General features: G+C 43.3%; 1 protein-coding gene across 5 annotated transcripts in view; it reads left to right on the forward strand.

Annotated features, from left to right (window-relative positions):
• Positions 1–14,899, forward strand: part of LOC117525655 (dynamin-2-like) — a 138,618-nt gene that overhangs the window by 105,350 nt on the left and 18,369 nt on the right. For all 5 annotated transcript variants that reach the window (XM_034187569.1, XM_034187567.1, XM_034187566.1 and 2 more), the window contains exons 15-16: positions 5,775–5,884; positions 12,142–12,253. In XM_034187569.1, coding sequence (XP_034043460.1) covers positions 5,775–5,884; positions 12,142–12,253 — 222 coding nt within the window. The remainder of the gene's footprint in view (positions 1–5,774; positions 5,885–12,141; positions 12,254–14,899) is intronic.

A 14,899-nucleotide genomic window follows, 5' to 3' on the forward strand; every position in this document is an offset into this window, starting at 1 on the left:
CCCTTCAACCAGTTTGTTTTTGGAGAACCTGATAATGATGTCACTCAGGCTGTTGTGATGGATTTTGACTTCTTTTGCCATGGGACAGCAATACACAACTATAAGCTGTCCTCGTGTGTTGCAGTTAAGATGGGACTATTTTGAAAATGGTTAAAGGACAACTGTTGTCCCATGATGTTTTTCAGTGAGGATGAGGCTTTCCAACCGTCCCTCACATACAAAGCTTGGAGGCGGTGTACTTTAGCCCTCTGGGGTCGATGGACACTCCAGCGCATCTAAGTGTATTTTTTTTTTTTTTTCATGTTTCTATCACTAGATCGGGGACAGAACATCACAGACTTATTCACACACTTCCTGAAACTACAAATTTTTATCTGCAAAGTGGATCTGTCCTGTAGACGATCTTTGACTCAGTCAATAGACAGTTGTTACATTGTTTAGTGCATGCACACTGAGTAGTTCTCAGGTCAGTCATGTAGAACGCCATGGGGAGCTAAGTGTTTTAATGCGGACACGCATGTTCCACCTAACTATACGGACATGACTGATTCCACGGCTAACACTGCAGCAAATGTCTGTAACTTGCCCAAAGAAAGGTGGGCAAAGTCCCTTTAACGTTTCCCAGGAGTGACAAGCTGAACAATAAGACAGTATTTAGTAGAGAACATTTGTGCCTTCAGCTGTAATTTTTCTATGCACTGTGCACACATTTTTTATTTTTTTTTTTACTGCATAATTCATGAAAATCATTCAGTCATACAACAATAAAAATAGCTTGTATGAAAACTACTTTTAATATCTTGATTCAAATGTGCTTCACACAAATGACAGCTGTGTTTGGGGTGGGGGGGGCACAAAAACTGTAGTATTCAATCATAGCGTGTTCTCAGGCAGATTGTACTGTAGAACACTATAAAAATGCAGTGTTCCATTCATTCATCAAAAACATTAAAGTGCACCACTCCAGTCGTTATGAAAAGAAAACACCAACTCATTGTTTTTCAAGCATTTAGAAACTGTAAAATGTGCACTGAAAGCAGCTGAGCTTGACCTCAGCTCTCGGACTTTGTCCCTGTGTTTGGACGTCTCAGGGTTGCCCTCGCCTCTCCTCAGTGGCTCTGTCAGCAGACACCTTCTGAATTTACCTTCAGCCAAAGTGTCCATATCAGACGGGCCGTCAGCCTCTGATCTGGATGGTGTCAGGTCTTATTGAACCTGTGCTCCGTAGATCTGCCCCTCACATGTATTTTGGATGAATAGGCACTTAACACTTTCCTTCCCATGCTGACAGCATCACATGAGATTTACGCACCACTGAGCATGTGCGCTGAGAATGTGTCTGTCTCCTCTCTGCCTGCTGTGAGAGGCTACACTCTGACTGCAGTGTCTTAGTGGCAGATCATCACTCAAATGTACCAGAAAAGGCTTGTAAACTCTAAAAGAATGGTTCTGTTGACCCAAAAGCACTTTTTTTTTAAATTTACTCTTAGAGACAGACAGTTATTGTGGAAAAACATGTGGAAGGATTATTTTCTTCAGGAACGGTGCACTATTTTATTTATTTCTTTTTTCAAGGCAGCAATGGACATTTTCAACATTAGTTTTTTTAATCACAAATAGAATGCATTAATCCAAAAAGGAATGATATGAGAAGAGCAGCAGACAGGGAAGAGATATTATTTTGCAAATATACTGTTTTGGAATGTTCCAGATCTCTCCAATATTAAAGACAGGGCGCGCGGCGCACCGATCGGCCATCGACAGGCTGGAACGACCAGATCATTTCTAAACTGAACGCTGTGTTGATCCGGGACATCATGTGACTACCACAGAAATGGCAAGAGAGCTGGACATAGCACCTGTGCGGCACATTCCACTGTTACAGGAGATTTTGTAATGAAAGACGTGCGGAGGATTTCGCGCATCGGCACGGTGCTGCTCATTGCACGCCACAAAAAAACATGTCCGTGTTGAAAACCATTCAGAAGATTCAGACGGCTTTCGATAGCTTTTCAGTTGAGTGAGTATTCGAGAAATTGTTTAACAGCAGGACATGCTATAACATGTCCTGTGAGACTTCCAACACGGAGGTGCATGAATGTTGTGTAAATCAAGGAATATTTGTGGATCACCATCTGTGCATTTACAGGTATTAATGAGACAAATTAAACTCCATAGGAAGTTAGCCTTGAGTTAGTGGAAATTAATGTGCACGTTAAGGCTGCAAAATATCTTGTAAATGACTCCAGAGGTGTTATCAGGTTCCAAATATAGTATTTTCATTTTTATTTTTAGTTATAAGTGTTTATTTCTTGCTAGCTTTTACATAATATATGACAAAGAGGTTCTATTTACACACAAACAAAACTGAGTTTTGCAGCTAGCTACCAGCCTGTTACGTCACCATACTAACATCTCCTAAATGTCTTGTAAATGAGTTCCAAAGTGTTATTAGGCTCCAAAATGGTGTCTTCAGTTTTAGAAGTGTTTACGAGGTCTATTAGAAAAGTATCCGACCTTATTATTTTTTTCAAAAACCATATGGATTTGACTCTCCCTCAGCCCCAACCAGTCCCAGCAGAAGACTGCCCCTCCCTGAGCCTGGTTCTGCTGGAGGTTTCTTCCTGTTAAAAGGGAGTTTTTCCTTCCCACTGTAGCCAAGTGCTTGCTCACAGGGGGTCGTTTTGACCGTTGGGGTTTTACATAATTATTGTATGGCCTTGCCTTACAATATAAAGCGCCTTGGGGCAACTGTTTGTTGTGATTTGGCGCTATATAAAAAAAATTGATTGATTGATTGATTGATTACATCAGACATGCTTGAACCCTCGTGGGCATGCGAGAGTTTTTTCACGCCTGTCGGTTACGTCATTCGCCTGTGGGCAGTCTTTGAGTGAGGAGTGGTCCACCCTCTCGTCGATTTTTTTTTTTTTCATTGTTTAGGAATGGCTCAGAGACTGCTGCTTTGTTTGATAAAAATTTTTTCAAAGCTGTAAGGCACAACTGAGTGGACACCATTCGATAAATTCAGCTGGTTTTCGGTAAAAATTTTAACGGCTGATGAGAGATTTTGGTCTGGTAGTGTCGCCGTAAGGACGGCCCACGGCGCCTGACGGCGATCTGCGCTTCGAGGCGGCAGCGTCTCGCTGTTTCAAGTTGAAAACTTCCACATTTCAGGCTCTGTTGACCCACTAAGTCGTCAGAGAACAGAACTTTCAGAAGAAGTCGGCATGAGGAGTTTATTCGGACATGCCATTGTTAACGGACATTTTGTAATGAAAGAACGTGCGGGCAGAGTCGCATGTCGGGCCGGACCCAACCGCGGGGGGTCGCGACAGGAAAAACACGTCTTTCATTAAAAAATGTCCTTAAACAGTGGAATGTCCGCATAAAGTCCTCATGCCGACCTCTTCTGAATCTTCTCTTTTCTCTCACGACGTCCTGGGTGAATTAAGCCTTAAATTAGGATGTTTTCAGGTCGAAACAGGCCGACGATGGCGCCTGGAAGCGCTGCAGGACGTCCCGCTCTGTGGGAAGTCCTTACACCGACAAACACCCCATAATCTCTCATCAGCCGTTAAACTTTTCACCGAAAACCAGCTTAATTTCTCGAATAGTATCCACTCGGATATTCCTCACAGGTCCAGAAAAAATATTGATAAAGCAACGCGCGCCATCTGGAGCAGCATGTGAAACAAAGGAATTCAGCCGAGAGGGCGGGACCATATCTCACTCAAGGCCTGCCCACAGGGAAATGACGTCACTGACACGCGTGAAAAAACTCACGCATGCGCACAAGGGTCCAAGCATGATTGGTGGAATCGTACGTCATTCAAATCCATATAGTTAAAAAAAAAATAAAAGGGTCGGTTTATTGTCTAATAGACCTCGTATTTCTCGCTATAATATATGAGAAACATGTATTTAAAGTAGACCTGCATTGAAATAAATGCAGTCAGATCTTTGGACCAAAAAATGACTTATATTTACACATAAGATCGTTCTGAATGTAGTAAAGTAAATCTGCAAGCCCAGATCTGTCATTCAACGGAGAAATCTTCATTTATAAAAAATACAAATTTACAGCTAAAATTTAGCCCTCCGCAAAACTGTCATCACATCCGGGACACTGTTGAGACGTCAGGGAAAAGACCCTATCCCAGCATGCATTGCGCGCGCCAACTATAATTTGTGGATTTACGTCAGTTTGCATCTGCACCTTTTTCTTGTCTTATACGGAAGGATCTACTTTTTTAAAACTTGTCTTGCGGCACGTTTGGTGAGTATACATTTCTTTTATTTGTGCTTGAAAATTATTTTGGGGTACTTTTTCATACGCCCGTTTGAGTGGTGTCGCATTGAAAATCTACTGTCTTTGGCCTCCGGTGTTACCGTCGCGGGGTACGGAGGCGGGACCCGCAAAGAATCCAAGTCATTAAAAAGATATAAACCTCTCTCAGCGGCCACGGAGCTCTGCGGCTCCGATTACCGAGACGTGTGGCACTGCGGAAAGTCTTTTCTTGCAGCAACAGGTGTCACCGGCCGCTCCGCATCAAAACAGCGAGCGTAGTCTCTGGACTTTTGCCAAGTTGGCTGCACCTCCATTCAGTAGACAGGGACGTGGTGCCAGCTGCACAGCAGACACGGGGGCGATGTGAGTGGGCCGCTTCGGTGTTTACCGAGCACGCAGACTCAGTAAGCACAGCGGAGGCAGAGAGCGAGGCGTTGGGGAAGAACGTCGCCCCCTGCCGCTGATCTGAGCATACAGAGCTGTATCTCACATTTATTGCAGCTTACTTTTGGATGCTGAAACCAGGATGTGTATAACAGTAACATTACTAACAGATAAAATCAGTTTCAGTGGGGGATCGGACTGAAGGCGCGAGCGCTCGTCTTCTGCCGGACGTCACTGCGATGACCCGGATGTACAAACAGTTTTTGCTGAGGGCCAAATTTTAGCTGCAAATTTGTCATTTTTAAATGACGATTTCTCTGCTGAATTACAAATTTGGGCTTGCAGATTTACTTTACTGCATTCATAAGGGTCTTAAAATACATATCGGCTATTTCTTTCTGAGATCTGACCACATTTATTTCAATGCAGGTCTACTTTAAACACATAGAGCAAAGCGGTTTTGGAGAGACCAACCACTGACGTCACGGTGCAGCTCTATTCTGATTGGCTGTCACCCCGCCACTCAAAAAAAAAAAGCAGAATGTGACTTTTTAACCTCTTAAAATACCTCTTAAAATAGGTCAGGGTTAACTATCTATGAACTTGTCCAAGGTCTGTGTCCCAAGAAAGTTCCCAGTGAGTTTTAGGACTCAGTAATAGGACTGGACTTATGCTGAGCCAGGCAAACAGAAAACCTTTGCAACACCCGATGGCCATATTTGATGGCCTCTGGGAAAAATGGATAGTCGCAAAGGTTCAAAGAAATTTGAACAACATTTCATATTTTTAGGATTAGAGCAATATTATATCTTTTCGTCAGTACTCTAGACAAATATTTGTCTTACATTCAAAATGCTGAGATTGTTTTGAACATTTTGAAGTGCAAAACATGGGCATCATAATAAAAGAAAGTATCTTAAAAGGGGAATTACTGAGAGTATGGTAAAATCGAGAAAATGCCCTTGAGCCCCAGCAGGTTAAGGAATAGAAATGTCTGACCACTGGAACTGTAAAATCTTACTCACGGCACATTGAAGAAATCACTCATAGCTGTTATGGTGTTTATATGCTGTGATTTTTGTGTTTTAATGTTTATCAGGAGAAAGAAAAGAAGTACATGCTGCCTCTGGACAATCTGAAGTTGAGAGATGTTGAGAAGGGCTTCATGTCCAGCAAACACGTCTTTGCCATTTTCAACACTGAACAGAGGTGAGCGTGTTATAAAAATAAATATACTCAACAAAAATATAAACGCAACACTTTTGGTTTTGCTCCCATTTTGTATGAGATGAACTCAAAGAGCTAAAACTTTTTCCACATACACAATATCACCATTTCCCTCAAATATTGTTCACAAACCAGTCTAAGTCTGTGATAGTGAGCACTTCTCCTTTGCTGAGATAATCCATCCCACCTCACAGGTGTGCCATATAAAGATGCTGATTAGACACCATGATTAGTGCACAGGTGTGCCTTAGACTGCCCACAATAAACGGCCACTCTGAAAGGTGCAGTTTTATCACACAGCACAATGCCACAGATGTCGCAAGATTTGAGGGAGCGTGCAATTGGCATGCTGACAGCAGGAATGTCAACCAGAGCTGTTGCTCGTGTATTGAATGTTCATTTCTCTACCATAAGCTGTCTCCAAAGGTGTTTCAGAGAATTTGGCAGTACATCCAACCAGCCTCACAACCGCAGACCACGTGTAACCACACCAGCCCAGGACCTCCACATCCAGCATGTTCACCTCCAAGATCGTCTGAGACCAGCCACTCGGACAGCTGCTGAAACAATCGGTTTACATAACCAAAGAATTTCTGCACAGACTGTCAGAAACCGTCTCGGAAGCTCATCTGCATGCTCGTCGTCCTCATCGGGGTCTCGACCTGACTCCAGTTCGTCGTCGTAACCGACTTGAGTGGGCAAATGCTCACATTCGCTGGCGTTTGGCACGTTGGAGAGGTGTTCTCTTCACGGATGAATCCCGGTTCACACTGTTCAGGGCAGATGGCAGACAGCGTGTGTGGCGTCGTGTGGGTGAGCGGTTTTCTGATATCAATGTTGTGGATCGAGTGGCCCATGGTGGCGGTGGGGTTGTGGTATGGGCAGGCGTCTGTTATGGACGAAGAACACAGGTGCATTTTATTGATGGCATTTTGAATGCACAGAGATACCGTGACGAGATCCTGAGGCCCATTGTTGTGCCATACATCCAAGAACATCACCTCATGTTGCAGCAGGATAATTAACGGCCCCATGTTGCAAGGATCTGTACACAATTCTTGGAAGCTGAAAATGTCCCAGTTCTTGCATGGCTGGCATACTCACCGGACATGTCACCCATTGAGCATGTTTGGGATGCTCTGGACCGGCGTATACAACAGCGTGTACCAGTTCCTGCCAATATCCAGCAACTTTGCACAGCCATTGAAGAGGAGAGGACCAACATTCCACAGGCCACAATTGACAACCTGATCAACTCTATGCGAAGGAGATGTGTTGCACTGCATGGGACGATTGGTGGTCACACCAGATACTGACTGGTATCCCCCCCAATAAAACAAAACTGCACCTTTCAGAGTGGCCTTTTATTGTGGACAGTCTAAGGCACACCTGTGCACTAATCATGGTTATATTTTTGTTGAGTGTAGAATTCTACTCCAATTACACTTGTTCCACAAATCTGATTAGTTAATTGTGTGAGATTTCAGACAATAAAATATCACATTGACGGTGGCAAAATATTTGACCGTTTCACATTTGATGTATTACTCCCCGCCCTGACTGCGTTGCTACGCCGATGTCAATAATGGTGCTGTCAGCTGAGATCAAGAGAAACTAGTGCAGCGACGACTATGCCGAAATGGGTGAATTTAATCTATCATACAAAAGTATTGATGTGGATTCTGATACAGAATTACTCAATACAGTCGACGAGATGAAGAAATCTGTGGGTCTGCTCACAGAATTTTCAGTTTGGCATGAAGATGCTGTTGCTACGGTAAGCTTTGACAACCGAATAACTTTCAGAAAAATAAACTGTGCAAACGTTGAAACAGAGGCCCGTGTAAATTGGGTGAATCCTTTTCAATATTCTGCATTTGTGAATATGGATGATCTGATCTGTACAGTTGTGATCAGATCTAATCAGACAGATGTGATCAGATCTGTCATATTTCATGTCCATGTTCATAGCAGCAATAAAACAGCTCAGTTGCGCGTTAAAACAGCATGCCGAACGCACACACACACATCCAGGTCCATTTCCACAGACTCGCAGTAAAATTAAAAATTGACTTTCATTGAATGCTCCATTGAAAAGACAAAAACATTTTATCATGCCACTCGCCCAGATTTCCAAATAAAAAGTCCACAACATCAAAGAAGCCCCCACACACGGATCGCCAGCCAGGGTCCACAAGTCCTAATTCAGTTCAACAGCCAGAGATCATTTTCAAGTTCCACTAGTCCTCAGGTACGGATACCTGGCCATAGAATAATGCCCAGGTCCACTTGCCCTCAGGTTCTGATCGTGTGCGAGTGAGCATAATGTCCAGTTGCAGCTCTGCCCAGCTCAAATTCTGTCACGATTGTGGCACGTTATAGAGTCTAGTATCTTTTGAAAATGGCCTCTTCTGAGTGTTTCCCAATATCAATCAATCAATTTTTTTTATATAGCGCCAAATCACAACAAACAGTTGCCCCAAGGCGCTTTATATTGTAAGGCAAGGCCATACAATAATTATGTAAAACCCCAACGGTCAAAACGACCCCCTGTGAGCAAGCACTTGGCTACAGTGGGAAGGAAAAACTCCCTTTTAACAGGAAGAAACCTCCAGCAGAACCAGGCTCAGGGAGGGGCAGTCTTCTGCTGGGACTGGTTGGGGCTGAGGGAGAGAACCAGGAAAAAGACATGCTGTGGAGGGGAGCAGAGATCGATCACTAATGATTAAATGCAGAGTGGTGCATACAGAGCAAAAAGAGAAAGAAACAATGCATCATGGGAACCCCCCAGCAGTCTACGTCTATAGCAGCATAACTAAGGGATGGTTCAGGGTCACCTGATCCAGCCCTAACTATAAGCTTTAGCAAAAAGGAAAGTTTTAAGCCTAATCTTAAAAGTAGAGAGGGTGTCTGTCTCCCTGATCTGAATTGGGAGCTGGTTCCACAGGAGAGGAGCCTGAAAGCTGAAGGCTCTGCCTCCCATTCTACTCTTACAAACCCTAGGAACTACAAGTAAGCCTGCAGTCTGAGAGCGAAGCGCTCTATTGGGGTGATATGGTACTACGAGGTCCCTAAGATAAGATGGGACCTGATTATTCAAAACCTTATAAGTAAGAAGAAGAATTTTAAATTCTATTCTAGAATTAACAGGAAGCCAATGAAGAGAGGCCAATATGGGTGAGATATGTTCTCTCCTTCTAGTCCCCGTCAGTACTCTAGCTGCAGCATTTTGAATTAACTGAAGGCTTTTTAGGGAACTTTTAGGACAACCTGATAATAATGAATTACAATAGTCCAGCCTAGAGGAAATAAATGCATGAATTAGTTTTTCAGCATCACTCTGAGACAAGACCTTTCTGATTTTAGAGATATTGCGTAAATGCAAAAAAGCAGTCCTACATATTTTTTTAATATGCCTGTAAGACAATCCTGCAGTTTAGCTAATTGGTGTGTGTCCTCTGGCTTCATGGATAGATAAAGCTGGGTATCATCTGCGTAACAATGAAAATTTAAGCAATACCGTCTAATAATACTGCCTAAGGGAAGCATGTATAAAGTGAATAAAATTGGTCCTAGCACAGAACCTTGTGGAACTCCATAATTAACTTTAGTCTGTGAAGAAGATTCCCCATTTACATGAACAAATTGTAATCTATTAGACAAATATGATTCAAACCACCGCAGCGCAGTGCCTTTAATACCTATGGCATGCTCTAATCTCTGTAATAAAATTTTATGGTCAACAGTATCAAAAGCAGCACTGAGGTCTAACAGAACAAGCACAGAGATGAGACCACTGTCCGAGGCCATAAGAAGATCATTTGTAACCTTCACTAATGCTGTTTCTGTACTATGATGAATTCTAAAACCTGACTGAAACTCTTCAAATAGACCATTCCTCTGCAGATGATCAGGTAGCTGTTTTACAACTACCCTTTCAAGAATTTTTGAGAGAAAAGGAAGGTTGGAGATTGGCCTATAATTAGCTAAGATAGCTGGGTCAAGTGATGGCTTTTTAAGTAATGGTTTAATTACTGCCACCTTAAAAGCCTGTAGTACATAGCCAACTAACAAAGATAATATGAGACATACATGTGCGTGTCCAGGCAGTCTGTAAAAATAGCGTGGTGGAGACAGTGGTCCATGATCACAGCAGCAGTAAACCAGCATCCTGTGACACAAGCAGCAGCGTCACAACACTTTAGGTTCCAAAATCTGACAGACTCTGAAAAAGTTAAGAGTTTCAGGGTGAAATGTGTCCTCTCCTCTGTAAATCCGAACCATAACTCTCAAATAAAAGCTCCAGAGCTTTGTTACTGGACATAACTGCATTCGTTCCGCTCTGTCCATCAGCCATCGGAATGTTTCTGTTTTCTTAATATGTACGTCACACACCGAGAATTGCCGAGTGAGACATTTCCTGGAAATGCACCTGTTAACTTGCTCAGGGAGAGCAATAAAAAAACATCAGAGACCAGTAAATATGAGCGCATGTGCGCGGAGAGACTTACATTCATGAGTACTTTGGGAGAGACTGCTTGTTTAAAGAGAAGTTGTGTAATTGTTAGCAGAATTTTAAATGTATTGTAGGAAACGGCAGCAGCACAAAGCCATCAAGATAATTCAGTGATTATCTTGTGAGATGATCACTGTGCTGGTCCCTGTGCTGGTGGAACATCATAAATTTCCTCATCGTGGGAATATTAAAGGATTATCTTATTTAATCTTAATCTTATTTTATTTTATTTCCGGGTTTTGTTCAGTCTTCTCCTTCACATCAATACCACAAATTCAGCTTTACACTTACAGTCGGCTCCATAAGTCATTGTACAGTCAAGTCTGGGAGCATGTGCTGGTGCTGTGCATCACTGCATCCACCACACCACAGAACTGCGCTGGGTTCTGGATGGCAACCAGCCAAGCCGGTCAATCAGTCCATCCCCACCTCATGAAAGCAGTCATCTGTCTGCTGCAACCAGGTGAACCATGGATGTCACATTGACCTTCTCCAGCTACTGGGTCCTCAACACTGAGGCACCTGTGTGTACAGAAAAACGTGCCATATGGTCAGAAGTTGTAGCAGTTGTCACCTCACAATGCAAGTGATACTCCTCATCTTATTCGTTTGACTCGTTTGATCCAGTAATTCCAACAGTACCTAAGACTCTTCCAATGAGACCAAGCATCAGACAGCTAGTCCTCACCGCTGGTCTCTGGATAGCATCCATATCTTACAACCAATGCACGTCTGCAAGATCAGGCTGTCTTATAAAGTGGAGACTTGGCAACAGGCTGTCTTATAAAGTGGAGACTTGGCAACAGGCTGTCTTATAAAGTGGAGACCTGGCAACAGGCTGTCTTATAAAGTGCAGAGCTGGCAACCCGCCTGAAAACAAAAGAAAAGAGCTGCACTCCTGGGAAGACATGAGCGATCTGTCTCTTTGTAGTCGGCCACAATGGTTTGAATTCTGCGGGTGGGGTCCCGGTGCACTTGGCGTTGTGGTGGTGCAGGCTCGCCGGCTCATATCTGCTGGTCCACAACTTTGATCATTGCTTGCTCCTGCTTTAGTATATCCAAGAATGCCCAGATGTTCGGGTAGTGACAGCCATGCAGCAGTGCCAGTCTTCTACACTGTTGTTTGTGTGTGGCAGCCCTTCCTGTATTCTTGCTGACACGTCCCAGATAGAGTGGTCGAAAACTGGACCCCTGCGGTTTCTCCTTCCTGGGCGACCAATGAAGTTGTCCTCAAAGTAGTTGACCACATGCTGGAGCTCCTCAGGCAGTCCATCTTAAACCATCTCAAAGCAATTACATCTTCTGGTGGCACAAAGGCCAGAGCAGGCAACATCCTGGTTGTAAGGCAGAGCTCGGAGTCAGCAGCACATCTCTCCTGGAGCCCGCCTGCACCAGACAGTACACACACTGGGCCAAGTGGTAAAGGCACCTTGCAGCTCTGCTCCCTCAGAGGGGAAAAGGGCCAGGGGGAGAAAGAATGGGGGTGTGGGGAATGCCCTGATACCCTGCCAGGTACCATTCTGGACCTACTCTGCTTCACTTCTGAGAGCTGACTGGGGTCAGGTGTACTCAGGGAGGTACTGCAGCAGCCAGATTCTAAGAGGCAAAACAAGTCTTCCATTTTAGTTTCCTGTATCATCAGATATGCTGAAGTAAAGTAGGGATGGTTGTGTTGTTCTGTGATAGCGCATGGTTCAGAATAATGCATGTGTGTGTTTTACAGGAACGTGTACAAAGACCTCCGTCAGATTGAGCTAGCGTGTGACACTCAGGAGGACGTGGACAGCTGGAAGGCCTCGTTCCTCAGAGCCGGTGTTTACCCAGAGAAAGACCAGGTACTGAACATTTCAATAGGTCATTCACGGGTTTATGGATTTGAACTACCAACTGACAGACGGGGGTTTGATTCCAGGTGTCTCCATTTCAGGCTAATTGTGTGTGTGTGTCATTGGGACAAGCCTTTGAGAGCTGTTGTACACCAGACAGAGATCAGGACAAAGTCCTGTACAAGCCTTACTGCTAAATTCCACCGGACACACTTGTCTTGTGACAGCCGTGTGCTGTGAGTGCCAACACAGTGTAACAACAAAATAAGACTAAAAACCCAAAACAAACAGGAGACGTAAACCCTCACTTGGTGTGTCATTTCAAGAGTGTTTGTGGCCACTGCCTGCCTTTCGCCCACCCACAGGAATGAGAATATCTGGCCTATTCCACGTTTGCCATCCAAAAGGAGTAAAATTTGCAGGTTAACAAACGTTAGTCGTGTTAGTTGTCTGACATTAAGCTCTACCCTTAGATTAATGTTGCCTAATTTGGAGACACCTGTTTCTGTGTTGGCGCCTCTGTTCATCTCTCATCGCTCCTCCACTGCGGAATGTGGTGAACTGCTCATGAAGCTTTTCTGACACGTTCCTCAAGTCTTTTCTTGTTTTTGCCACAGTCGTCTCCCATCCTTCGTTGTGCTTTGGTTTATTCTTACCCGTCTTGTTCACTCAGTTTAGGCTACTACAGCCATGCTGATGGTTCCATTATTTATTTTGTTGTTGTTGTTGTTTTACAAAACTGGTGAAAACCAAAGAATTCTGTGTGAGGATTGTTCTCAATATGAGCGCCATTTCCTGAGTGTAAGCGAAGTGGACAAACTTGTTACACGAGCTGTGATTTGTCAGAAATTGAAGCGACTCGATGAAGCGGCTGGACACAGATATGGTTCGAGTCATCAATTCCATCAGCTTCCTGTGCTGTGTGCTATTCACTGCGGAATTTGGAATTTATTTTCTCTGTTGTAATCAAAGGTAAGAACACTACAATTAATATAATGAATAAGATGTTTCATAATGAAAGTATTATAGAAACGGTAAAAAAAAACAACAAAAATATTGTGGTCGACACAGGCGGTAAAGTCAAACATATTTCGGTGGACCACGTCAAGCCAGTCCACCTGGATTTGGATAGACCCACAGGGCTTGCCCATCCTCCTCCACTGTGTGCTCCGGTGTGGACTCGTCGTTGCAGTTGGATTATATTTTCCCGCCTCGTTTATTGTGAATTTGGGGGAGGGTACGTAGTGGGCATAAAACTGGTGTGTGTGTGTGTGTGTGTGTGTGTGTGTGTGTCGTACACATCAATGTGTGCCATCGGGACTGCTGTGTTTTTGATGTGCAGAGTTGGTTTTGAAGTCAGTAACTTTTTGAACCTGTGACACAAAAAAAATGACTCGCTGTTGCGTTGCCGACATGGGAGATTGTCTCGTATTTTTCCAACCATGACAATTTCCACAGAACATTTATCCGGATGGGTGAGAAAAGTCACTGAAATACATTCAAATGATAACGACTGTTAAGATTTTAGTCATATTTTGATGTATAGAATGATCATTGATCTGAAGCCTGTATCGTTTCACTTAAAACTGCAGTCAAAGATACACTTTTTACTTAGAAAAAAAAATACTTTCTAGTTATACCTTGTTCAGATATAACTCAGAATACTGATTTTTCTAAATAAGAATTGTGTGTCAAGAATCTACCAGAATGCACCAAAATGCATCATTTTTTAAAAATTTTTCGTGAGGGCATGCCCCTTAGAGGACTTTGCGACTTCGGTGCTCATGTTGTACCGCTTCGCCGCACAGTCCATCCAATGGCAAAAAAGTTTCAGTCAAATAATTCTTTTCTCACCAGCAACCATGCTACTGTTTGGTTTTATTTGCTACCTCAGCACCTGGACTCACAAAGCTGAGCAAAATCAAATGTATCCCATTTCATTTTATTTGATGATGACCGACTGTGAATGTAGTTACTTGGATAAGCCCGAATGATAAATCAGCAAGCATAGAAGTGTCTGTGTTTATGACAGCCGATAAAACACAATGAAAAAGAAAAGGAGAGACAGAAGGTCGACTGTGGAATCAGTGTTGTTGTTGTTGCATACTTTATCCCCCAGAGGGAGCGCTCGACCTGTCCACGCATTTATGGAGGACAACAATGAGCTGACAGAAGAAGACAGAGCACCCAAAAAATCATGTCATCAGAATTAATCTGCTAGTGATCATGCAGAACACAAGAGGAATGTTGATTTTGCATAAATGTAGTGTCTTGGGTATGTTAAATCTATCCCAACTTGTGTGTGTGTGTGTGTATATATATATGTGTATATATATACACTCAACAAAAATATAAACGCAACACTTTTGGATTTGCTCCCATTTTGTATGAGATGAAATCAAAGATCTAAAACTTTTTCCACATACACAATATCACCATTTCCCTCAAATATTGTTCACAAACCAGTCTAAATCTGTGATAGTGAGCACTTCTCCTTTGCTGAGATAATCCATCCCACCTCACAGGTGTGCCATATCAAGATGCTGATTAGACACCATGATTAGTGCACAGGTGTGCCTTAGACTGTCCACAATAAAAGGCCACTCTGAAAGGTGCAGTTTTGTTTTATTGGGAGGGGGATACCAGTCAGTATCT

The sequence above is a fragment of the Thalassophryne amazonica genome, chromosome 15, assembly GCF_902500255.1.
Source record: "Thalassophryne amazonica chromosome 15, fThaAma1.1, whole genome shotgun sequence".
NCBI lineage: Eukaryota > Metazoa > Chordata > Actinopteri > Batrachoidiformes > Batrachoididae > Thalassophryne > Thalassophryne amazonica.